Here is a 26597-nt window from a genome sequence, read left to right as displayed (position 1 = left end):
ACATGGGTTTGAGTTACCCAGGAAGAGCAGCAATGGATGGGCTGCAATCTGCATTATTGGAAGGAGTATCCCATGCTGATGAGAATACAGATTCATTGGAGCATCACCAGCATCTAGCACAGTGGTTGCTTAACAAATGTTTGTTGAATGCTCATAAAAGTGAAATAAAAATAGGTTCTGCTCAAATAATTAAGATGAAAGATACAAATCATATTTTGAAAATGGATTCTATATAGCAAATAGGTAATTGCCAAAGAAAGTAATAAATCCTAACATACTATCATAGGCCAGCATTAGGTAGATATATTGCTATTTCTAGAGGGAATTTACTTAAGCATATAATAAGGGTTGGTTTGCTTCCTTCTCAGTTAAAAGGCTAAAAGCCATTTTTAAAAAGAATGTAAGAGTTTTAGGAATTAGTAAAACCCAAGATGACTTTTCCCATGCAAGGGCCATTTGTCCTTTCTGAAGGCTATGTTTATACAAATGTATATAAAACATTTCACCTCTTTCTCACCTAATCTGGTGAGGTTCAGCCAGATTCATCAATGCTTTGCATTTTTACAGTGCTTTTTAGCTTTTCCAAGCCCTTTCATCCCATAGGAGACCCTAAGATTGGTTTGTTCACATTAAAAGAAAAAAGCTTATGCCCCTAGGATTCCTATAATGGAATGTGTTGGACAGAATGTGTTGAATGTGTAATGGAATGTGTTGATGGAGAGAAGAGCCTGTGTGATGAGCTTCTAGGTAGGAGTTGCATTGTTCATTAAGACCCTTTTGGGTTTGATTTCATAGGACCTTAGAGTTGGATGGTACCATCAAGACCATCTAGTACCATTTCAGTTTTAGAAGGAATCTCTTCTAAAACATCATTGGCCAATTTAACCTGTGCGAAAATCGTTTCCAGTAATAGGCTCTTTACCACTTCACAATATAGTTCATTCCACTGCTGGGTGGCTTTAATTGTCAGAAAAATCAGCTTCATATCGAGCTGAAGTCATCTTCCCTGTAAACTTATACCTGCTGGCTCTAGTTCAACCCTTTGAGAAAACTATTTGACTTACAGGATAACTAAATTCAAGTTTATAAGATTTTTCATATATGTATCTCTAGACATTGCAAGGGCTTTGTAGGATTTAGAGGCTTCTAAAAGGAGAGGATTTCGGTGGATAAATGGTCTAGGTGTTTCTAGATGAATGGGAGGTTTTGTGCAACATTTTTCATTCAGTTCAGAATTGCAGTTTATGCCATTGTTTCTATCATCTGTACCTCCAAGGATGAGAGCCATCACTAGCGTGGGGGCGAGCACGGCTTCGCCACAGAATATCGATGTCTGAAAGCATCAGATCTAGATGGCATTGACAGAGATTGATACCTAGTGAGCTAGAAAAGTTAACTAAAATGTCGAGATATTAGATAGCAGGATCCTCTACTCTGATTTACTTCCCTCCATCCTTTTTTGTGTCATCTGCCCTTGGTGAAGCTTATCAAACCTGTCCCAGGTATAAAACTCCTTTACTCCTAAATAGCTCTGCCAAGGACCAAACTACTTTATTAACAATTATGAAACATTGATAATATAACTTTGGGTAAGATCATATGTATTCTCATAGAATCAGTGTTTCATAGATTTAGATCAGAAAGGGAACTTTAGAAGTCATCAATTACAGACCTTTTATTTTATAGATGAGGAAACTGTGGTCTATAGAGATTAAGGGTCATCCCCAGGATTGTACTGCTAATAAATGTCTGAGTCAGAGTTGAACTCTGCGTTTCTGGATTCCAAATTCTCTCTATATACTATACTACACTACCTCTCAATAGTAAATCATTCATAATATCCAAAGTCAGATAATGGACATTTTCTTGTTTAAAAAAAATGTCCTTTTCTCATTATTAAGCGTTGGTAGAACATTTCTAGCAATCTCATTTCCTGTCATTTCCAGAATAAATTGAGAGTTTGGAAGAAGCAATCATAAAATGAAGACTCTTAACTGCTGCCTCCATGGATCAGGTAGAAGTGATTTTGTCCATCATGGGGATGAACAGATCTAGGTTATAGAAACTGCTTCAGAGATCCAAGCAGGACAGAGACCCAGGTGAGATGAGAAGGCAAGCAGCCTCTTAAAGAGCCACAGAATGCAGACTTGCAAAATAGGGTGGTACAAAAACTAGAAATATAGGAGAATTGAGCTTTCGGGTCCAGATAGGGGGAAACTAATTTATTACTGAGCATAGGAGGAGGCTGAAGAATAGACTTCAGGGCTAGTGGACCAGAAGGACTGAACTAGGTGGATGGGATCAGGACAATAGGAAGACCTTGCTGATATGATAGTTAGACTCTCAAATGCTATACTGAGAGGTCTGAAAAAGCATCTTCCTGAAGGGCAACTGAAGATAGTAAATTCTACAGCATAGAAACATAAATTGGGTTGGCATCAAAGAAGTTAGGCAGGACTACATCAAAAAGAGTAGTATAGGGGCAGCTAGGTGGCGCAGTGGATAGAGCACCGGCCCTGGATTCATGAGGACCTGAGTTCAAATCCGGCCTCAGACACTTAACAATTACTAGCTGTGTGACTCTGGGCAAGTCACTTAACCCCAATTGCCTCACACACGCAAAAAAGAGTAGTATATATCCTATAGCTAGTGGAACATCATAATTAAACTGTAAGAACTTCTGCAATCTGCAGGGGGGGATAAAGAAGGGAGGAAAAAAAAAGGAAAGATGACATTTTAATTAACTAGGAATTAAACCCTATCAAGCTCTGGCCTTAAGTCTACTGGTCTGAATTCCCAGGAATTATTTATGTCATATCCCATTACTCTGGGGAAATCCACACAGAACTCTAGAGTTTTTTTTTTTTTTTAAGTATCTTTTTGCATATCTTGTTTGAGTGCAAGCTTGATCCCTGATGTTAATTGAAATATATAGACAGGAAAGCATGATCTGTGGGAGTTTGTGAAAATACGATCTGTCTTCTCTGATGCTTGGCAGCCTTATTATAAACTATTCTCCTACCAGCAGTAGAATCGATGGCTTCCCGATCAAGGCGATTGCGGTTGATAATTTTCTTTTTGTGCCATAGCTGCACCTAGATGTGGCTTTTTCTTTATAGGGCATCAGCTGAAGTCTCCAAAGAAGTTTATGAACAATCTGTAGGAAAAAAAAGAAATTAGAACACATCATATACACCTACACATACATATACCTTACAAAAAAGTAGGAAAAAGAATTTGTCTTTGGGAGCAGACAGAGAAGAACTGTAAGTAATGATTGGATTATCTATCTATCTATCTATTTATTTATTAATTTATTTATTTAAAGTTTTGAGTTCCAAATTCTATCCCTCTCTCATTCCCTCCCTCCCTCCCCTCACCCTCCCTGAGGTGATAAGCAATCAGATATAGGTTATACATGTGCAATTATATAAAACATTACCACATCAGTCATTTTATTAATAATTGGATTTTTCAACAGAAGCAGATTTGGAGGGGAGGGTGAATAGTAGAAAGAAATTTCCCCAAATTAGAGCTGTCCCAAAGGGAATTCTTCATTGCTTGAAAGCTTCAGCAGGAACTGAGTGTTCACTGGCTGGAGCTATCTTAAAAGCACTCCATGATTTGGGTAGGAGTCGGATTAGATTATCTTCAGTTTCCTTCTAATTCTCTGCTTGTGATTCTGTGAGTCTAAACACCTCAATAAGATCAAGGTTACCAGAGCATAACACTTAAAACTGATGTATAACAGACAATGGTGAAGTTTCAAAACAGAAACACAGTGTTTTGCTTTTTTTTTTTAATAGCCATTCAAGATAATATTTGTAAAGCACTTAGTACAATGCCTGGCCTATAGCAGAAACTTTATGAATGATTGTTCCCTTCCCTTCCTTTCCCTTTCCTTTGACCACCTACTCCACCAAGTTCTAGGTTTGAAGCAAATGTTTTCAATTAAATAAGCAAAGAACCATAAACTATGATAAGGGATAGGGATGGGATAGGGATTGGACTTGTCACTTCATTGATATAGGGGATTTTTAGGGAGGAAGTTTTCTCTATCAATGCAGATTGTCTCCTCTTCTGTAGCTTATAGTCGTGGAGAATCTCCTGAGGCACTGAATAGTTTAAGTGACACAGAGCCAGGCTGACATAGCCAATGTGTCAGAGGCAGAATTTGACCTCACGTCTTCCTGATTCTGAGGCCACCTCTCTATCCAATGTGCCCTTCTGCCTATTACCTTTGCAAATCTGTTTTGTTGAATCACTTAAAGAGAAACCGTAATGTTTTCATTAAAAAACAAAACAAAACTGAGTAATCACTGTTAAAAAACAAAATCCTCTGTATTTAATCACTCTTCAGCCTAGGAATTTTAATAATGGTTCTTGAGATAATTAGTAAATATGTCCAGAGACTTCTTTTAGCATCATCTTTCTTTCACTAGCTCACATGTGTAACGATTGGAATGACGCCACCTGCTGGAGATTTACTGTAGAAGAGTTCCGCCCATGAAGTGAAGGTCTTTGAGGGCAAGACCAGGAGTCTTTTCTTTGGCGTCAGGAAGTGACGTGGGCTAGTGGGAGGAGGAAGGAAGAGACTGGCGCTCAGTCTCGCTCTCTTTCCTTTGGACTCTGGTGGAGAGCGGAGCTAGAAATGTGCTCTCCCTTTAATAGATAGGAATCTAGGCCTTTCTCTCTCTCTTCACCAAATTCTTGTTTTCCTTAATAAATGCTTAAAAGTCTAACTCTTGCTAAAGCTTATAATTTATTGGCGACCACTCATTAGATATTTTAGACAGACTAGCTAGAATTTTAGCCCTTAACACATGTTTAGAGCCTCTTTCCCCAAATGGCCCAACTCCCTTTTCTCAAGCCTAGATGCAATCCAGTCTACCCTATTCTAATTTTGACCCTTTACTTTCTTTACTTTTAATATTTCATTCCAAGCATTTTTCAGTCCTCATCTTAGGATTCAGGACCAGTGATCAGAAAAATGTCTACATGTACCGATTCACTCCTAGGTGTTTCTTTTAGAAATGACCTAGGGCTGTTGATACTTTATCACTGCAACAACAGCCTTGCCTATAAAATATGCTTAAGTCTCTGTTACAAGACCTGTATTACCAGCACCATGAAATCCAATGTACCATTTCCATTTGGCATTTATCCTCTCTGTGGAGTGTACCCTCAGAACTGTTTTCAACCTTTCTAAATCCTCAGGAACCAAATTTGGAAACTGTTGAAGCTCTGAACAAATAATTTAGAAGAAAGATATGAATAATGTTTTGAAAAAGTTGATTTTATATACATATATATATAAAACATATATACATATACATATATGATAAGGAATATTGAAAATAGGTAATAGATACAAACATAAATAAATCCTGACAGAACCTAATAACAACCTCACAGATCAACAGTAGGTGGAAATCCTGATATTCTTAGTAGGAACTTACATCTACATGTAAAAACTGGTGGCTTTTTTTCTTTTCTTTTTTTTCTTTCTTTCTTTCTTTCTTTCTTTCTTTCTTTCTTTCTTTCTTTTTTTTTTTTTTTTTTGGTGAGGCAACTGGGGTTAAGTGACTTGCCCAGGGTCACACAGCTAGTAAGTGTTAAGTGTCTGAGGCCGGATTTGAACTAAGGTCCTCCTGACTCCAGGGCTGGTGCTCTATGCACTGTGCCACCTAGCTGCCCTGGCTTTTTTTCAAAAGCAACTTTTCAAAAGGAATATGATGGCTTTTAGGGATCAGTAAAATGGGAAATAATTTTAAATTTTACTTATGTTCTATAAGTATATATACATATCATATTTTTTCACATATGTACATAAGCTATGTTCTTGTAAGCTGTTCTGGTAAGCTTGAATTTCTTTATGTATTTTGAGTCACAGAATCATATCATAGACAGAGATGGAAGAAGACTTTGAAGTTATCTAATCCATCTCCTATCTACAGTGTGATATTTACTCAAGGGATGCTCTTGTAGTTATTTCTGGTATAAAATCATTCTGGCAAAAAGAATCCAAGCTGAAAAAAGGTACATTCCCTAGATCCTTAATAGGAGACAAACATATCTGTAGACTAATCCATTTTATCTTTAATAAGTAAAGAGGTATGGTTGATTGCCAAAATTAAAATGGCGGCTACTCTGTTTGGCCAAAATTTCAAATGAGGACTTGAAATTTCCTCCTCACATGATTTAACTGTTTGGAAAAATTATTGTCCATTCTGAATGTGCCTTAACTTTATTTTAATAGTCACTTCTATCTTTAAAGGTCTGCTTGGTAATTTTGGTGCTAAGAAAGTTGTAGGGCTTTGGATTTTTTTTTTTGAGGTTCCATAACTGAATTATTGTGAGTTTCCCTAGGGATCTAATCAGTGGTGAACATGGGCTAGGAATCTTAGGGCCAATTCAAAGGTCTCAAATTTTAGTACCTACAACTGATCTGGGTACTAAATTATGCATAAGTACCAAGGCAAAGCTCAGCTAAGGACCCCTGTAGGTGTGTGATCCTTTATTTGGCATTTGAGAAAAGAGAGTCAGGCAGATGTTTTTCAGAGTTTTCAAATCTGAAACCTGCAACCTGGAAGATGATGGATATTTCCTCTTTCAGTCTAGCTCTTGCAAAATATGTAAAGCCCAAATGAAGTTTATACTATTGTACCTTTGACCCTTCAGCTACCTCACTTCTGGTATCTAGAATGCAAATATTCAGCAAGCGCATTCAGAACAAATTCCAAATGATGTAATGTCATAAAACTTAAGGGCATTGTTAAAGCTTGGATGCTCATTACACCAGCAAATACAATAGTTTTCATTTATCACATTGGTGGAGATGTGGAATAGGAAGAATAATGTTTTTCAAAAGAGCTCAGCTTTTCAATCACATACTCACTTCCTTAATGTCTTTCTCTGGGATTCCATGTATTCTGGCATAAAAGTACAGATGTTCTTCCACAGTCACCAGATCATCTAAGGCATCTTCCTGTGGGCAGTAGCCAATCGATGAATAGTGTGTATCAACTTGACCCAGGGTTCTGAATCATGGGAATCAAAGGGGAGGGAGGGAAAATGGGAGAGTGGAAGAGTGAGTGAGTGAGTGAGAGAGAGAGAGAGAGAGAGAGAGAGAGAGAGAGAGAGAGAGAGAGAGAGAGAGAATATCAGTTTAAATAAGCATACATCTCTTTTGGTAGCTTACATGAGCTGAGAGAGGGGACTGTGTTGTATAGCACGTGTCTAGTTTAGTGAAAAGTATTAACAATAATACTGATTAGGTTTATATAGTGCTTTAAGGTTTGCAAATATTACCATATTTTATCCTCACAACAAAGATCCTGGGGGGTATTGTTATCCTCATTTTACAGATGAGGAAACTGAGGCAGATGGAGGCGTTAAAAAAATGACTTTCCTAGGGACACATAGCTAGTCTGAGGTTGGACTTGAACTCAGTTCTTCTTTACTCCAGGTCCAGAGTTCTCACAAAAGCCTATATCCTCATTACTAAAATGATTGAACATTTTTTTTTCTTCACTTCAACAGCTCCTCATCTAAATCTTTTCAAGCTATCAGCAAAACCAAGTGGGGAACTCATCAGGGTTGTGTTTTTCTGCTTTGAATACCAGTTTTTCATACCCAGTTTGATTTCTGATCAGGATTTTTCCACTTGATGCAATGATGTCCCCTGTCAACATTTTGAAAATGGTGGTCTTCCCTGCTCCATTCACTCCCAGGAGGCCAAAGCACTGGTTTGAGAAAAAGATTTATACAGTCATGAAGAATTATAGAATATGTTGATATGATATCTCTTCTTTCTTTTTCATTTTGGCAAAGTTAATTATTGGAAAAGTAAATGCTAATGGAAATGCCTGCAGATGGTGAAAAATAAATAGCTCCTCAAGTTGTATCCCAGCCCTGAAACTTACTAATTATGTGATGAATAGACAAAACATCTCTCTTAGTCTCAGTTTCTTGATATACAAAATAGGGATAATATCCTTCACACCACATATCTCACTGGCTTATTGTGGGGAAGTTGTGCACTAACTTTAAAGAATTACAGAGACATAAGCTACTGATGTGAAGTACTTGCCCTACTTTATTTCATAGCTTTGTGATTTCCATTTCAAGATGAATGTCCAGGCATGTGACATCTAACTACCCCCACTATACACTTTTTATAGTTTAAAATATCATGCACATTGTTATTTTTAAGTCAACACACAAGAACAAAATGGTGGCATCAGTCATTGGCCACAACCAGCTTCCAAAACAGAAGGGTAGGGTCATTTACTTAAGGCACTTGGTCCTGGTTCAGTATAAATATGTCTGTCATCACACACTAGTTGCTCTTTTTAACCCCAGCTTGATTCTTCTCCAACACCTTCTCTTTGAGCTATATGTCTTTTATTTCCAGCTTTTAGGCAAATCCACTAAAGGGTAGGACAATTTTGCTTACTTTTCTTGGCAAGGAAGCCCTCAATCCCAAAAGATATATGAGATGACACAAGAAAGAGATTGCCAAAGGGTACACACATCAGAGAAAGCAAAGGTGAGGCCTCTCTTCGTTTTAATTATCCAAACACTTTTGTGTACTTTTAAGGTATACTGCTTTCAGATTATGTTAAGGTACAACTATATTTAAGACAGCTAGGTGGTGCAGTGGATAAAGCACAGGCCCTGGATTCCAAAGGACTGGAGTTCAAATCCAGCCTCAGACACTTGATACTTATTAGCTGTGTGACCCTGGGCAAGTCACTTAACCCTCATTGCCCCACCAAAATAAATAAATAAAGAAATGAAAGAAAGAAAGAAACAAATAAACAAACAAAGAAATGAATGAATTGTTAAGGGTAAAATTCTAGCTAGTCTGTCTAAAATATCTAATGAGTGGTCGCCAAAAAATTATAAGCTTTAGCAAGAGTTAGACTTTTAAGCATTTATTAAGGAGAATAAGAATTTGGTAAAGAGAGAGAGAAAGGCCTACATTCATCTATCTATTAAAGGGAGAGTGCATTTCTAGCTCCGCTCTCCACCAGAGGCCACAGGAAAAGAGCTTGAGTCAGAGTGCCCAGCTAACCCTTCTTCCTCCCACAAGCAAACGTCACTTCCTGACGCCAAAGAAAAGATGCATGGTCTTGCCCTCAGAGACCTTCTCCTCATGGGGGAGCTTTTCTACAGTAAGTCTCCAGCAGGTGGCATCATTCCAATCATTACGGTATGAACCTTAGAGTATCAGGCCTGAAGTCAGGAAGACTCATCTTTCTGAGTTCAAATCCAGTCTCAGATGCTTACAAGCTGTGTAACCCAGGGCAAGTCACTTAACCCTGTTTGCCTCAGTTTCCTTATCTGTAAAATGAGCTAGAGAAGGAATGGAAAACCACTCCAGTGTCCTTGCCAAGAAAATCCCAAATGTGGTCACAAAGAGTCAGACATGACTGGAAACTGACTGAAAACAATTATATTTAATGTAAGGAAATACTCTCTTGAAAGTTATAGTCTTAGTTATGTTCTACTATCTCATTTCAAAGTGTACCACAAAAAGAATTTGCTGAACTGACTAAAATAATGAAGATCTACAGGTTGCCTTTCACTGACAAAAATCATGATTTTGCTGAATTTTGCTGAATTTGAAGCAATTTCCCTGTGTTGCTACAGCCTTTCCCTCTAAGCCACCCATCTACTCAGTCTGTATCCTGTTTGTAACTTTTATTTAGAATGTAAGTTCCATGAGGACAAGAACCAGTATTGGATTTGTTTGTATCCCTAATGTTTGGGGTGGGTAGAAAAGGAACAAACATTTATTTAGTTTCTAATATATGTCAGGCTCTGGGTCAAGAGCTTAACAGAATATTTTGGTCCCCATTGTATAGTTGAGGAAATTGAGGTCAACAATGGTTTAGGTGACTTGCCAAAGATCACACAGTATGTGAGGGAAGATTTGAACTCAGGTCTTCCTGAAACCAGGTCCAGCACTCTATCAAACTCTACCACCTAGTTGTTTCTTCGCATAATGTATGCCACATAATAAGTGTTTAATAAATGCATGCTGACTGACTGTTCTCTAAATTCCACAAATGTAGGTGTTCACTTCAAACCCACTTAGTTTACAACAAGGAAATCTAAGTGGAAATAACAGAAGAAGGTAAGCAGAAATACTCAGACCCTTCTTTTAAAAATATACTCTTATTTCAGTGGAGATAGAAAGAGCACACACAGCAATGCAGTGATCGTTCCATGCTGTCTTACCAGCATATTAATGATTGAACAATAACACTGTCAGGATAAGGAATGACTTTCCACTAACCATTTCTAAGGTTCCCCCAATGTTTTATAAACATCTTAGTTATGTTCTAATGTCTTATTAATGAGGAAGAAACCAAGGAACAAGGATTTTTACCCCAGCGTCCTTCGGTGGCTACTGACAGCAAGGATCTCTCCCACCCCCTGCCCCAATCCCCTCACAGCACTTAGAACAGGTGTATAGAGGAGGGTTCAATAAATTTCATTGATGGACTCCTAATCTAATAGTCAAGACAGGCCAGGATTTCGCCTGCCACTGGCAGTTGAAAATGAAATAGACTCTGATGTTGAACCGATCATTTTGTTTGCTTTGGAGAATCATAAATCCAAGGCAGAAGATAATCTCTAGTTCAGTTATTCCAAATGCCTGGATGATGAGCAGAGTCACAACCAACTCTTACCACCCTGTGCTATCAGACAAGATCGTTAAGTTCATAGTGCAAAATGGCACTTGATGTATGATTGCCCTCTTCTCCCTACTATTGCTCTTCAGTGATGACTTATCCCAGAACCTACCATTATTACTCAGAGGTCTTTGCAGGCTTTTCCCGTCTTTTCTTAGTCTGCTATTTCTCAACTGGCACCCTTAAACCTGCTTTATTTTGGCCATGCCTTGCACAGTGGGGGAGGGGGTGTTTCCTACCTATGTTTCAATTGATATGGGAAACTCCACCCCATGGCCCAATAAACCTATTGGTCATTCTAATTGACATAGAATAAAAATTCCCTTTAGCAGTATGTATTCACAACACTCCTGGAATTTACAGTTTTAGACAATTGCTTGGGGTAGTGAAAATTAAATGACTTGACTGGTGCTAAATGTAAAGATAGGTCGTGAATCAGTCTCCCAAGGTCATGTTCTATCCACTATTCCAGACTTTCATGCCCTATACATAAGAGATACTTAATAAATTTTTGTTAAATTGCTGTCCCTCCAAGAAGAAAGTAGAACAGGATAAAAAAGGGGGTATCTAGATATGTTTGGTTATGGAAAATCTGGCACAGGGAGTAATATCATAAGCTGAGGCAGAATCCCATGAGTTGGGTTGGTGAAGGAAATAATTCACAAAAATATGCAGATAATACCAATAAGCATAGGGTCATAGCTTTAGAATTGTTGATTTAGAGGATTAGAAATCATCTAATCAATGGGCTAACTTTTAAAAACATTTTGTTTCTTTGTTTTTGTTTTGTGGGGCAATGAGGGTTAAGTGACTTGCCCAGGGTCACACAGCTAGTCAGTGTCAAGTGTCTGAGGCCGGATTTGAACTCAGGTCCTCTTGAATCCAAGACCGGTGCTTTATCCACTGAGCTACCTAGCTGCTCCTTAACAACATTTTGATAACTGTATTTCAACATGAATGGTTTCTTTTGTAATCCTGTATATTTTATTTTATGCATTTATATGTATGTATTATATGCATATAAAATTGTTATTTTGAGAAGAGATTCATTGGCTTTACCACACTGCCAAAGGATCCTATGACAGAAAAAAGGTCATTGTTTTTATTTAAAACCCCTCAGTTTACACAAAAGGAAATAGAAGCCCAGAGAGGTCAAGCTATTTGCTTAGTCACACAGCAAGCAGCAGAGCAGGGATTTGAACCCAGATCATCTGTTTTTACATCTAGTGCCTTTTAAACTGCACTATGTAACTGATCAGGGATTGTAATTTTGTGGTTGATAACTCCAGAAAACTATTGAGGCAAAAGCAAATTTTACTATCTTTGTGCCATCTGTTGTGAATTTTGCTTTTGCCATTAGGGTAATAAAAGAAAATGAAAACATTGTCCCTTACTGGGAGAGAATTAATAACTTACCTCTCCAGCTGGTATGCCTATGCTTATATTGTTTACAGCTATGATCTTTTTGTGAATAAGTTGGTAGGTTTTTGTGAGACGTTGAAGTTGTACCAAGTCGAATTCAGCTCCACCAGATTCCACTCTTAGCCTTTCTGCTCGGACATCTTCATCTTCCTCTATGTCATCTGGCACAGATGAAGAATTCATATCTCTGAGTAAGATTCTAAACAGAGGCAATGATGAATTTGGGTCAATAAGGTAGCTTTTGAAAGGACAACACCTACTTCTGATTTCCTTTAAATGATGTCTCTTTTCCTCAAAAGAACATTATCAAGAGCAATATTGCCATTTCCTTTTAAATCTGTTATTTATTTTGTGATCTAAAAACCATAAGAATGAGTGCTTGGATTCTACTGCAAATTTACTGGGAGATATGGTAATGAAATGTTTGTAATTCCAATGGACCTGTGATAATAACTATCTCTTTTTAAACATATTTGCTTATCACTGTTGGGACCATTAATTCTAGTACCAATCCATAGGAAGGGTTTTAGGATTTCTATTGTCAGCCCAAATAGCACAACTGCTAATCACATCAAACATTATCTTACTTATTCTTTCTCTATGTTCCCTATCCCCAATGTGAGTATCATTTTCCTGTTTTCAATGTAAATATCTGGGATGTAACCCAGATAGAAGGGATACCAACATCTCAAGTATGTCATTCCTAAAACTAAACTTATTCTATTCCTTAATTTCCCCTCCACCCCAAGTAAGATCCTTCTTTTGACTTCCCCGTTTGGGGTATTGACACAATTATTCTTTCGGTCATAGAATCACACCCTCAAGGGAGTTTTGAAAGTTTTTTGAGCTAATAACTCATGAACAAAGACTGGAACATTGATCCCTCCCAATCCATTCTGCCTCTTGTTCCCTCCTGGGTTCTAAATATCATCTATTCCATGGTACTTTACCTGATTTTTTTAATTAGCCATTCATTGATTAGGAGTCGTAACAAAAAGAATACAGTGCCTTGCACAACCAAGGCTACAAACATTGCACCTAATTTATTCATCTCAAAGGTTTCACTGGGATATTCCACTCCATATGCTTTTAGGAAGTCTAAAACAGACTGTTGTTGAGAGAGTTCAATCAAACCGTAGCCAAAACAGAATTGTGGGAAAATCAGGAAAATCCGTTTAAGGGTTTCAGAGATAAGTTCCAAAGTCTGAAAGAAGAAAAATAACCAAATGAATTTGGGTTTCCACTTCTGAAAAAAATGAGTGGTAAACACTAAAACCTGTTACTGGTGAATTTTTTAGGAGAAAGTAAGAATAGCATTTACTACTCTATTTCTATGAGATTCTGAGATAATGCCAATAGTGATCACTTTTGCAACATAATTTTTTATTCCTCACTAATACCTTCTTCCAATATCTCATAATGGCTTGGAGGAGACCCTGGGTTCTTGATAGCATGCCAGTGAGTCACAAACTCTCACAAGGTTTTACCAAGCTGGAAAGGTTTTAAGTATGAGTCTGACAGTGGCTTGTGTACCTTTTTTTTCTTTTGTAAGATCAGTCCAGTTAATTCCAGAAAAATTCATCACCAGGTTAGTCATGGGAAGATAAATTTTTTACCCTTGTCATTGTTGTTCAGTCATTTTTCAGTCATGTCTTACTCTCTGACTGCATTTGGAGTTTTCTTGGCAGAGAGTCTGGAGTGGTTTACCATTTCCTTCTTTAGTTCATTTTACAGATGAGGAAACTGAGACAAACAGGGTTAAGTGACTTGTCCAGGGTCACTCAGCTAGTAAGTGTCTGAGGCCAGATTTTAACTCAGGCTTTCCTGATTCCAGGCCCAGTGCTGTATCCACTGTGGCACAGTAACTCTCAAAACCTATTCCCTAGGTTATAAAGGAGTTAGTTAAATGCATCAAAAGAAGGAGTGCTCACTCAGGTGAACCTACAAATCCTTAAAACAGCTAATTAATGAAATAATAATTACTATTCTCCCTCTTTATTCTGAGACAGTAGTCCAAGATGGAAACAAATTCAGTTACACTACCAACTGCTCACATCTCACAGCCAAATTATTTTAATGTTTAGACCCTACCTTTAGAATCTGCACTTGTCCTGTCATGTTTGGAAGAGTCTGAGACATTCCTAAAGTTGCTTTATGTTTTTAGTCACAGTGAATGGAGTCTAGCAGTTGGGATCAATCTAAAAGTTTATGTCTGGTGTAGGGTACACAAAAAGGCACTTCTGAAGGAAGGATAATATTACGGATGTTCACTCAAGACCCTTCCCTTTAAAAGCACATCTGCTGCTATACATATTACATTAGATGGTGGCAGTTGCCTACTATTAGGAAAGGTTATAATGCTTAGAACATTCAAAATGAATGATTCCTGTTTGGTCACAGGGAGGCAGGGAAAAGGAGGAATGTAAATGTGCAATGAAAAGTGTGCAAATGATAGTGTAAGATGATCTGCTGGGAAGCATGTGGTTATTTTGAGCAAAGCAATGATCCAATATAACCCTGAAGGATTTATGAAAATTGCAACCCATCTACAGAGAAAGAACTGATAGTATCTGAAAACAGATGGAAACACATTAAAAAACATTTTTTTTCCTCTTTGACAATTCCTTAATCTGAAGTTTTGGGGTTTTTTGACTGTTTTCTCTCACAACCTAGCTAATGTAGGAATGTTTTCCATGACTACTCATGTATAACTTATTTTGAATTGCTTGAGTTCTTGTGGGTGGGGGGTGAGAGTAGAGGGAGGTAGAGAAGTTGGAACACAAAGTTTTAAAAAATTGATGTTAAAATTTGTTTTTACATATATTTTGGAAAATAAAATTCTATTCAATAGAAAAAAAAAGAAAAGTGTGCAAATGTGTGGGCAGCTCATTTCATGTCTCTGAGGCCTTTTCCATTCTGTGAGTCTGTGATTGTATGAGATGATGCACATGCTACATCTCGATGGGAAGAAAATATTTAATTTTTGAATCATTCATTGTTTAAGAAAACCATCTCCAGTGCATGAATTTCCTTCCTGCTCATTGGAATATAGGTAAAGTACTAAACAAACATTAAACCTCTGTCACTAATTAACTGTGTGACCACTTGAGCAATTGTTTCACCACAGGGACTCAGTTTCTTTATTTGTAAAGTCAAGTTATTCATTTGTTTACTACCCAGCAATCAAGAAGTATTTATTAAACATCTATTGTATGTAGGGCAGAGAGTTAGATGTAGAGTTATGATAGGGGAAGCTTTTAAAGTATTATATAAGTGCAAATTATTATTCTTAAATTATTATCCCTGCTCTTTAGATTTTTTGCTAATGTTAGGGTTTCATTTTTTTAACCAGCATATTTTTGTTACCTTTATATCATATCATAGATATAGAGCCAAAGGCCATTTAGTCCAACCTTCTCATAGATGGAAAATAAACATTTTAATTAAGGTAGACTGTCCAGTTGGTTGCTTGTTCTTAATGATGTTAAATAGTTCAGTTTGATGAATATTTTTTAAACCAAAATTGGCACCGTGTAGAAAGCCATGGTTCTGGCAAGAATGAAGCCTTAAAAGGCATTTCAAAAAACTGTAATTTGTCCTTCTTCCAAAACAGCACTCCCTCAATAACAATTTCCTTCCCTATCCCAAGGTCTCAGAATGTAAAGAACTCTTTGAATATGGGTTTGTGAACATTGAACCTTTTGATATATTCACTGAAATTTAAGAGACTAATAAAGGATCTCACCGGATCATTAGGCTTTTCCTTGGAAAGGAAATATACCACCGACAGTGAAACAATTGAATTAATGCCAAAGAACAAGTTGATGCAAACGTAAGTGATGAAGGCCATTCCTGTCTCATGAAACACCCCAGCCAACAAGTACATCCAAGAAAATGTTGCATATCTGTGGGTCAGCAATAGCAAGAATTAAAATTGTGTCTTTTAATCAATTCAATTGTTATTGATATATTTTCCTTTTCTATCATTCTATATCCCTTCTCCCCAATCCCAGAGAGACAAACATTATAAAACAGAATTTAAAAATCATGTCTTAATAGTTAACTTTTACAAATAACTTGAATTGTCCGATATTAAAATTATATGGTACAATATGGTGATCATCATGTTTCATACATGGGTCCTACCCATTCCTACTATAGGAAAAGAATAAAAAAATGTTTAATATTTTTCTTAAATGACATAAAAGTTTATATTTTAAAGAAACACTACTATTTCACAAGATCAGGGTGATCCTCTTGCTATCTTATTTAATATCAGGTTGATCCTGGAGGGTGTTCCTTATTCAAGAGTAATATAGAAAATAATAAAGGTAACACATTCTAACTCACAATGAGTACTTTTTGGTTCTAGTGGTGGTGGTTATATTCTCCCCAAGCAATTCAATATATAACCAAGAGATCAAAGCCCATAAAAGCACAAGTACTATATGGTGCTATGTTACTTTGAGATGTTAACACACATATACATACACATAAATGCAGAGTTGTTTACAGGGGAATGTAATAGAACAGATCTCATATTTTCAGAAACTGTGGAGCTCATTTTTTTGCAAGAACACTGGAACAACCTTTGCCACAGTATGACAGAATGCAAAATAGAGATTGGTCATCCATTAGCTATAGCTGCTTGCCAAAGACCCGTGAATTTATGGGAAGAGCAGTTAGTCAAGATTTGGTGATTCCAAACAAACTTCAAAACAAACAACAAAAAAAACCCAGCATCATTTCAGTGTGTGTGTGTGTGTGTGTGTGTGTGTGTGTGTGTGTGTGTATGTATGTGTTTACAAGTTATAATATGATATAGAGATGATAAAAAGTACCACACACATAAATGCACACACGGTTATATTTTCATCTATTCTACTTTGTCTTATTTTCAATGATTGTGTCAAGGAAGTAATAATGTCAGCTCCCTTAGGGATCTTAAGGAATATTTTGTCCTTGTAACATGTTTTTAAAAACATGGCTTATATCTGATTGCTTACCCCCTCAGGGAAGGGGAAGGGGAAAAAAGGGAAAGAGGGATAAAATTTGGAATGCATAACTATAAATAAAAATGTTTTATTATTTTAAAAAACATGGCTTAAGCAAGGTATATAAAGGTAACATACAGCTTTAGTCATTTTTCCTAAAATTCAGATAATAATAATGAGGTTTAGGTCTCATTTCTGATCCTTTTCAGCATTCCCATTCATTTTATAGATTCTTATTTCAATCGTGGGAAGGACACTTACCCAAAGAGCAGAAGGAGGAGAGATACTGCTCCTAAATTATTTTCACTGGAAAAAGCAGGCAACTTGAAAGCTGCAATAACTCCAATTGACATTGCAACAGGCACCAGATAGAAAACCTGTGGGAAGATGTAAAACATGCTATATAATATATGGAAAAGATTTTTTAAATTTCAATATCCTATATAGCCTAAGAATGTAGAATATAACAAGTTGACCTGCAAAGAAATGAACTTTTTTGGTCTCAAACAAGTGTGTGTATATGTGTATGCAGACACATATACATATACATATACATATACATATACATATACATATACATATACATATACATATACATATATGTGCATATATTTCATAATACATATATATATATATTTCAGTTTTGTTCCATGTATATTGCCTCCACTTTAGAATCTCTATCTTCCAATATTAGGTAAAGTTAGTCTTTAACTTTGTAAACTCTGCAAGTAGTCCCTGATAGTCCTGCCTCTAAATTTGGGGACCTGACATTATTTGATGACAGGAGTTCACTGAGAAAGATAAGACAGTTGACTGTCTTGGTATTAGATTCAGTCTTCAAAATATTGATTTCATTTTGAACATTGGCGTTCTTTCGGATGGTTGCTTGACAATTTCTAGCTGTCAGAGTGAGGCATTCCATGACAAAACAGCAAGAGACTGAGGCCCAAATTTTCTCAGAATCACAAGTATATATAAAGAAAGACTCAGCATTTTCTCAGCAAGAAGCACACCATTGGAGGAGGCTGCAATTTAATTTGGGGGAGAGGTCTTCTGAATGAGAATGAGGACAGAAGTGATGATGGTCAAATCTATAAGTTATAAGTAGACTTGTACAGGTGCCTATGGTTTAAATGTTCTTAATAATTATCACATATTAAAGATAGTATCAAGGCTAAAGAAGCCATCACCATTCTTTTAGTTTTGACTTATAAAATGTACACATTTCAAACCCCACTGGGCACATTTACAAAATGGATATGCACTTAATTACTCTCAAGCACTTCAAGCCGATGATCTTTACAGTGAGCTGCCCACCCAATCTCATTATGATCATCAGGCAAACACAGGCACTTCCCAGACTTCCAGCCAACAACGTCTGTGGTTAGAGTCAAGAATACCTCTTACATTCAGGACCATTTTTTTTGCTACTAGTGAAGATGCATCCTTCCTGCCCCTACTACATTTGAAATCATAATCAAATATGAGCTATATCTTGGATTTTCCTTGATGATATATTATCAAAGCAAATTTAAATTACACTGCTCCATTAATTAGGCAATATATTCTAATGGCAATTTCTTTGTCTCTATCCAGGCAAGGAGTAAATAAAGAGACCTATTTTCAGTTCCATATTGATCTTAGTTTCCTTGGTAAAATAAGAGGGTTGGGTCAAATGATTATTTGAAGAGGGTAAATTCTCTTTTTCATTTGACTCTTTTTATGCAGACCACTTAGGACATTTCTTTAATTTGAGGTTAGAGGGCAGTTAGATGACCCACTGGACAAAGCACCAGCCCTGGATTCAGGAGAACCTAAGTTCAAATCTGACCTCAGACAATTGACACCAGCTGTGTGACCCTGGGCAAGTCATTTAACCCTCATTGCCCCACAAAAAAAAAAAAAAGAAAAAGAAAAAAAAAGAAAAAGAAAAATAATTTAATGTTGGAACTGAACTAAAGAGAGGTCATCTGTTTCAAATTCTTTCATTTTACAGATGAAACAATGGAGACCCAGAGAAGTTAAATGATTTGCCCACAGTCATACAGCTGTTAAATGTCTGAAAGGGGTTTGGAGGACAGGTCTTTTGAACTCTGAGTCCAGTGTGCTATCCACTCTATCATATTGTTTTTCAGGTCCTTACTCTAGCTCAGGGGTTCTTACATTTTTTTTTTGTATCCTGGACACCATTGGCAGTCTAGTGAAACCTGTGGGCCTCATCTCAGAATATTGCTTTTAAATGCATAATATGTAATATATAAGGTTACAAAGGAAACCAATCAAATTCAAATGTAGTTATCTATCTATCTATCTACCTATTTTCCTACCAACCTACCTATCATTTCTCTCTCTCTCTCTCTCTCCCTCTCTCTCTCTCTCTCTCTCTCTCTCTCTCTCTCTCTCTCTCTCCATATATATACACATACATACACACACACACACACACACATATATATGTCTATATGGACACACATTATATATCTACCTATATTTTTTGTCCATTTATCAATCTGTCCATCCTTATATCTCTCTTTCTCTGTCTATATATGTTATATATTTTTCTGCCCAACTATCAATTAATCTGTCCATTCTCTCTGTGTATATCTAATCCATTCATTTATCCTATATATATATATATATTTATTCAAATATATGTTATATATGTATGTATGCGTGAGTTCATGGATCTCAGATTAGGAACTCCAGATCTAGTTCTTTCAGTGCTATGCAGATACCAAAAGAGCACATGAGTTTATGGCCATAATTTTTTTTTTTTAGTGAGGCAATTGGGGTTAAGTGACTTGCCCAGGGTCACACAGCTAGTAAGTGTTAAGTGTCTGAGGCCGGATTTGAACTCAGGTACTCCTGACTCCAGGGCCAGTGCTCTATCCACTATGCCACCTAGCTGCCCCTATGGCCATAATTTTAATGAACCAGAAAGATGAGTCTTAAAATCAGAATCAACCAATGATGCTCCCCCAGCTCCCTCTTGATATGTCTGCTTTGACTCTGAATGAGCCACTTACCATGTCATAAATGAAGTTTGTGATCCAGTAGCATGTCACACCTATGCCTGAGATGTGCTGGAGTTGTTTAGCTTTGGTCTGATGCTCCCTGACAACATAGGTAACAAAGCTGGCTGTGGTGACAGAGTAGCCCATCAGGATGGAGAGAGCCACCAAAATATCAATTAAGCTGCTAATCCTATGTCAAGAAGAAGATGGGAAGAAGGGAACAAGGATCAGTTTGGGAAACTCATTCCCTTACAAAAAGAAAAAAAAAGATTCATACCTAAAACGATGAAGAAAACAGCTTCCTTAGCTAAAACACACACGAAAATACAAACGAGGTAGTCAAGATAATATCTGTTACCTGAACCTGTCACAATCCTAGAATAAAGGTGACTAAAGAGCATCTCTTGTTGACTTGGGGTAGAAGACGTATGCAAAGGACACATTCTTCTCAAGAATAGAACGAGTCCTTAATAATAAACCGAAAGAGGCATTCGAGGACGATATTGGCAATAAGTTCAAAGGATAGAACTTGCTCTTCTATTAGATATCTATTACAACAAAGGAAGACAGCGACAAATGGTCCAACTTACGTGGCTTGCTCTTGGTCTTGTACACCTGGGTATGGGTGGCTATACATAACAATACCTTAAAAGAAGAAAACAGTGATGATCATCAATAGATGTCACATGATGCTGACATGTCCATTCCTCAGTGATTAAGAAGTAACATCATATTTTCTTATATGAACAGCTTAAATTTGACCCTCTTTTATTTTATGATCCTGTTTGGTAGGAAAAATGATTTTCCATAAGCAATAGGATTGATCCATAGGATTGTCTCTGTATCCCCAGCATTTAGCCCAGTGCCTGGTACATTTCTTGTACTGTTCAGTTGTTTCAGTAGTGTCTGACCCTTCATGACCCCATTTGGGGTTTTCTTGGCAAAGATACTGGAGTGGTTTGCCATTTCCTTCTCCAGCTCATCTTACAGATGAGGAAACTGAGGCAAATAGGGTTATGTGACTTGCCTAGTGAGTGTTTGAGGCCAAATTTGAACTCAGGAAGATGAGTCTTCCTGATCCCAAGTGCTCTACCCATTGTACCACCCAGTTACCTTCACAGTAAGTGTTTAATAAATGTTTGTTGAATTGAATCGATCAGTTCAGCTGTATACTACACTATACTCTTGAATCTCTTGACTCTCTTTGACCTGCCAAATCATAAGTTCCCACCATCTGCCTTCTCCAATCCTATTGACATAGTGAACAGAGCTGGAGGTAGTCATTCAACCCATTCTGTCTGGGTCCTCTACAAATTGGTTACCTAATTTCAACAGGGTCCTCAAGTTAGCAAGGCAATTTTTTTTACTCCTCAGTTTTTTCTCTAACCAGCTATATTCCCTATAATGGCTGCGCTAAACCTGACACTGCTATCTTCAAAGTTCCCAGTGGTTTCTTACTGGGCAAATCCAAAGGTCATTTCTCAATCTTTTCACTCTTCAATCTCCCTGTAGCATTGTTTTTTGTTTTGTTTTATTTTTCCTTGCGGGGCAATGAGGGTTAAGTGACTTGCCCAGGGACAGACAACTAATAAGTATCAAGTGTCTGAGGCCACATTTGAACTCAGGTCCTCCTGAATCCAGGGCCGGTGCTTTACCCACTTCACCACCTAGCTTTCCCTGTAGCACTGTTTTTATCAATCACCCACTTACCCTGGACCCTCCCTTCTCTTTTGATTTTGGGACCCTTCTCTCTCTTGACTTTTTTCCTACCTATAATCATCCACATTATGCCTCCTTACTGCAGGCATCCCCCAAAGTTCTGCCCTGGGCTTTCTTCTCTCCATAAATATTCTTTTACCTGGTGATTTCATCAGCTCCCATGAGTTCTCTCTATGCAGATGAGTACCACATCTATATAGAGCCAACCCTAGTCTCCCTCCTGAGCTTCAGTTTTACATTGCCAACTTTATAGTAGACATTTCAAAATGAAAATCCCATAGGCAAATCATACTCAATATGTTCAAAATAGAACTCCTTGTTTTTTTTTTCTTCAAAACCAACCCTCTTCTGAACTTTTTATTATTGTCAAGGGATCATCATCCTTCCAGGCATTCAGTTTCATCACCTCAACGTCATCCTTAACCCCAAACTTCCCCCTCACCCCACAAACTCAGTTGCCAAATGTTACTGTTTCTGCCTCCACATTTCTTACATAGATCCTTTTATCTTTGCTCACTCAGTTACTACCTAGTTCAGGACTTCATTACTTCTTGCCTGGACTATTGCACTAGTTGCCTAGTTAGTCTCCTGTCCTGCCTCCAGGCTCCCCACTTTTAAGGCATTATTGTGTAGTGATTGGAGCACTGTACTTGGAGTTAAGAAAACTTGGTTTCAAATTCTGTCTCAGACACTTTCTAGCTCTCTGATCCATGACAAGTGACTTAATATCACTGGGCCTGAGTTTCTTCATCTATAAAAGGAGGGGACTGAACTGAATGACCTATAAGGTCTCTTCCAAATCCAAATTCATATGATGTTATGATCCCTCTCTAAATCATCCTTTATACAAGTGCCAGAAAGATTCTTTTACAGTAGAGGTCAAACCGTGTCCCTCCTGCTCTCCATAAACTTCAGGCATTTCCTCTGACCTTTCCAATCAAATATAAAGTCCTCTTTGGGCATCTGAAGACCTTCAGAAACTGGACCCAACCCACCTTTCCATATTATTCCATATTAATTCTTTGTAAATTTTTTTAAATTATTTAATCAGTTAATTATTATACATTATTACATATCTGCCTTATTACATATACTCCTTCATGCAATCTATGGTTTGGCAAAATTGTCATGACATTCCATCTCCATTTTTTTTAAAGGAATCTGACATACATTTAGATCCTTTTCATTACTCTGGGGGTTTCTTTTTCATTCATTGTCCATGCATTTTGGGTGGCTTGGTGGGCTCAGTGCTTACTTGACTTAAATTATATTTTTAAGTCCAGTCCCACTACTGAATGAATATAGAGAGAAGTGGAATTTTTATTTTTTTCCTTTGGACTTAAGTGTAAATACTAATATTTTATAATATTAAATATTTCATATTTCCCAAGAGGGATTTGTCATTGAGAGATACCATAGTATAGTGCAGTTTCATGATATCTCTTAATGATCAATCCAGGAAAACTTGGATTTAATCCTCCCTTTAAAACTTCCTAGCTCTGTGACCATGGGAAAATTCATTTGGCCATCTGTGCAGTGGTGATAACAACATCTACCTCACAAAATCATTTGAAATGATCACCTATATTAAGTGCTATATCCTTCCCAAAAATATGATATAAATATCAGTTAATACTATTATTTACTTTACTAACAATTTTTCTAATGCAATTAAACCAAGATAATTCTCCAAATTTGTATTTAGGCTCATTTCAATGAGAAAGATCATTTGCAAGTCTGAAATGTCCAATTGTTTGTTGCTCATTCAGAATATTTCTTAGGAATGGGATGAATTATCTGCCACCTAAGAAATGTCTGTAAATGTTTATTTGAGATGCTTCTCACTCTAGGGACCACTGATTTTTTTTACCCTCTTAAGAAAATTTTCTCTGAAAAAAAAAATGGACCTCAGATTTCCAGGGATAATAGATATGTAACATTTTAATTTTCCCCCATCCCCCTTTTTCTGGTATATTTTGGTTTTTTGATCCAAGCCTGTGGACAAAAAAGAAAACCACAAAACACCACATGTGAGGGAATCTTCCCACAAGTGCAAATCCTTAACTCATCTATCATATACAGTGAGTAGTGGGTTTTTTTTTTGTTTGCCTGTTTTTTATTTTTGTTTTTATTTTATTTTTTTACAGTGAGTGTTAAGAAAGTTAACTAGGACACTGAGAAATGAAATTACTGCTCATCATTGTTACCCTGTTAGTATTTCTCACAGTCAGGCCTTATGAAGCTTTGAAATCCAAGGCCCATCCTATAGCCAATAAAAAACAATGCTTTCTAGTTTTTAGTCATAAAAAGACATTTTTTCCAATGACTTGCAAAAGGGGTAACATTCCCTAATCACCTGAGAATGGTTTGCTTGTATGCAAAAGAGAGAAGTCTCTTTGTCCTTGGCATAGTTTTATTGTTTTGCAATTTATAAACTGAAGTTATAATGGTCCTATTAATATCTCCAAAGAGCAAACTAATTAGTGACCAGATAAAAGACATAAAAAGATAGCAGGCAATCTGTAAGCATTGTTTAGGAAAACCTTAATTGTTTGGTATTCAGTAACACAGTCAAGTTTTCATCAAGTCTCTTTAGCAACGAAGGAAACAAAAGAATTTTTATGTCAAATTAACCACTAGAGGGAACCACATCTATATAATAGGTATTGACATGGCTAAGAAAAGCTAATTAAAGTATTTTTATTAACACTAGAGAATTCAAAGAAAATCAATTTTTTCAGACTAAATGAGATTCCCAGTTCATACAGAATATAATAAAGATGAGTTAAGAACAAGTACATTATGGAAAAGGAAAATATAATTAGTTAGATTTTTAAAGCTATTAATATTACCATAGTAGGCTCTCTGTAGATTATGAAACAATAGAAATACATTAAGGACAGCTAACAGATTTTCAACTCTGAATGAAGTCTAATTTTCTTTTTATGTAAAAAAGGAAACTAAAATGTTGCAAACCTGTAGAAGTGTGGTTTTTTAAACAATCCAAAAATAATGTTATTGGAGGGGATGAAAACCCGATTTTTTTCTTCAGTATTAATCCCCCAACCCATACAATGCACAATGCAGAAATTTGCATGTTTAAATCTAGAATTATTGATATTTTCTCAGTGTAGGATAAAAGGTTTTGATAAGAAGATGATTTCCAGTATGTGCTTCAGTTAAAGGCCTTGTCCCAATATCAAAATCAAGGTCAGTCTCTCATTCACAGGCTTGTAGGCCTGCCTGCTGGATTTTTATCTCGTCATTTCTGAGGTTCTTGTATATCCTGTCATTATTTGTTGGAGCAACAAGTGGCTTTTTCTCTAAGTATGACATCCTCCTGAAAGTCAACTGTTCAATTTTGTTTCAAACAGGTTATGTCAAGCCCATCTAACTTTGGTTCCCATTTAATTTAATTTACCACTTTTGACTATGCCCTTTATTGATGTTCTAGATCAAAGGACTATCAATCAACATAATTTTCTCCATGGTTTCTCCTGCTAGGAAAGAGCTAACTCAGGTGGGAAAAATACCATTTTCCCAGAGCAAAAGGCTCCTGAAGAGTGGGATGTTAGAATAAGCATTTGATTCCGTAGACTGCTTCTAACAACTGCCACTATTAATTTGGTATACCCTAGTCAGAACCCAGTACTGGAATTCAGGGGAAAGAAGATGGATATTTACATTTCTGAATATATTTTATCTTTTCTTCCTGCTCAAACTATTTATTCCTTTAAAAATCCAATGTTGACAAATAACTGTTACCCTCAGTTTCTCTTCCGTCTAAATCCTAGGATGGGTAAAGGAAAGTAATCAGAGAGAATCCAGAGAAGAAGAAAAAATGGTTGGATGAGCAGTAATTGCATTGGTAAAATAAATTAGTCTCTTTCAATCCTACTTTGAAAATGATGGGGCACCTCATGAAACTAGTGACTAGTAAACTCAGTTAAATGCCCCATATCTTTATTCTAAATGCAGAGATATATTTGCAATTATTTATATTTTTAAGTAATTTGAGAATAATATGGATAATTCTTAGCAAAAAGAAAAAATCATTAATACAAATTCCTAATTGGAGTTTTATATCCATTTTTTTATATCTCTTTCTAATACATTCTCTGTGGAGCTGCAAAAATAATGTTATTAAAAAAATCAAAGGTCTATGTCTTTACCTTTCTCAAGAACATCTAGAAACTCCCTACTGTCTCTCAGCTAAAATACATTTAAAACCCTTCACAATCTGACTTCAGCTTTTTGTCTTTACAGGCTTTTTGCATCTCCCTTCCATTTATATACTTGGTTCAGTCATGTCCAACTCATTGTGACTCCTTTTTTTGGGGGGGGGGGAATGTTTCTTGGCAAGGATACTGGAGTGGTTTGCCATTACCTTCTCCAGCTCATTTTACAGATAAGAAAACTGAGATAAACAGAATGAAATGACTTGCCCAGGGTCACACAGTTAGTAATTATCTGAGGCCAGATTTGAACTCAGGAAGATGAGTCTTTCTGACTCCAGGCATGTTTCTCTATCTACTACACCACCCAACTGCTGCTTTATGTCTTAGCAAAATTGGTCTACTTCTTATTGCTTGAATTCAGTCTTCCATGTCCCATTGCTGTATCTTTGCAAAGGCTGAAACTTATCATTGGAATTCATGCGCATCTCACCTCTGTCTCTTAGAACCCCTGGCTCAAGGACTCCCTGAAGTGATCATTGACATACTGAGGTGCTTATGTGTCTT

The 26597-nt window shown here is 36.8% G+C and overlaps 1 protein-coding gene across 1 annotated transcript in view; it reads right to left on the bottom strand.

Annotated features, from left to right (window-relative positions):
• The window catches only part of ABCA12 (ATP binding cassette subfamily A member 12), a 246533-nt gene that overhangs the window by 13682 nt on the left and 206254 nt on the right, over positions 1 to 26597 (bottom strand). Inside the window, exons 41-49 of the mRNA XM_043993356.1 lie at positions 20727 to 20781; positions 20149 to 20326; positions 17384 to 17499; positions 15874 to 16033; positions 13079 to 13332; positions 12123 to 12327; positions 7636 to 7745; positions 6899 to 7040; positions 3023 to 3157 (exon numbers count right to left, since the gene is read on the bottom strand). Of these exons, the coding sequence (XP_043849291.1) occupies positions 3023 to 3157; positions 6899 to 7040; positions 7636 to 7745; positions 12123 to 12327; positions 13079 to 13332; positions 15874 to 16033; positions 17384 to 17499; positions 20149 to 20326; positions 20727 to 20781 (1355 nt within the window). The remainder of the gene's footprint in view (positions 1 to 3022; positions 3158 to 6898; positions 7041 to 7635; positions 7746 to 12122; positions 12328 to 13078; positions 13333 to 15873; positions 16034 to 17383; positions 17500 to 20148; positions 20327 to 20726; positions 20782 to 26597) is intronic.

The sequence above is a fragment of the Dromiciops gliroides genome, chromosome 3 (genome assembly GCF_019393635.1).
Source record: "Dromiciops gliroides isolate mDroGli1 chromosome 3, mDroGli1.pri, whole genome shotgun sequence".
Lineage (NCBI taxonomy): Eukaryota > Metazoa > Chordata > Mammalia > Microbiotheria > Microbiotheriidae > Dromiciops > Dromiciops gliroides.
The sequence above is the reverse complement of the archived record's forward strand: the minus strand, read 5'-3'. Positions and strand labels throughout refer to the sequence as shown.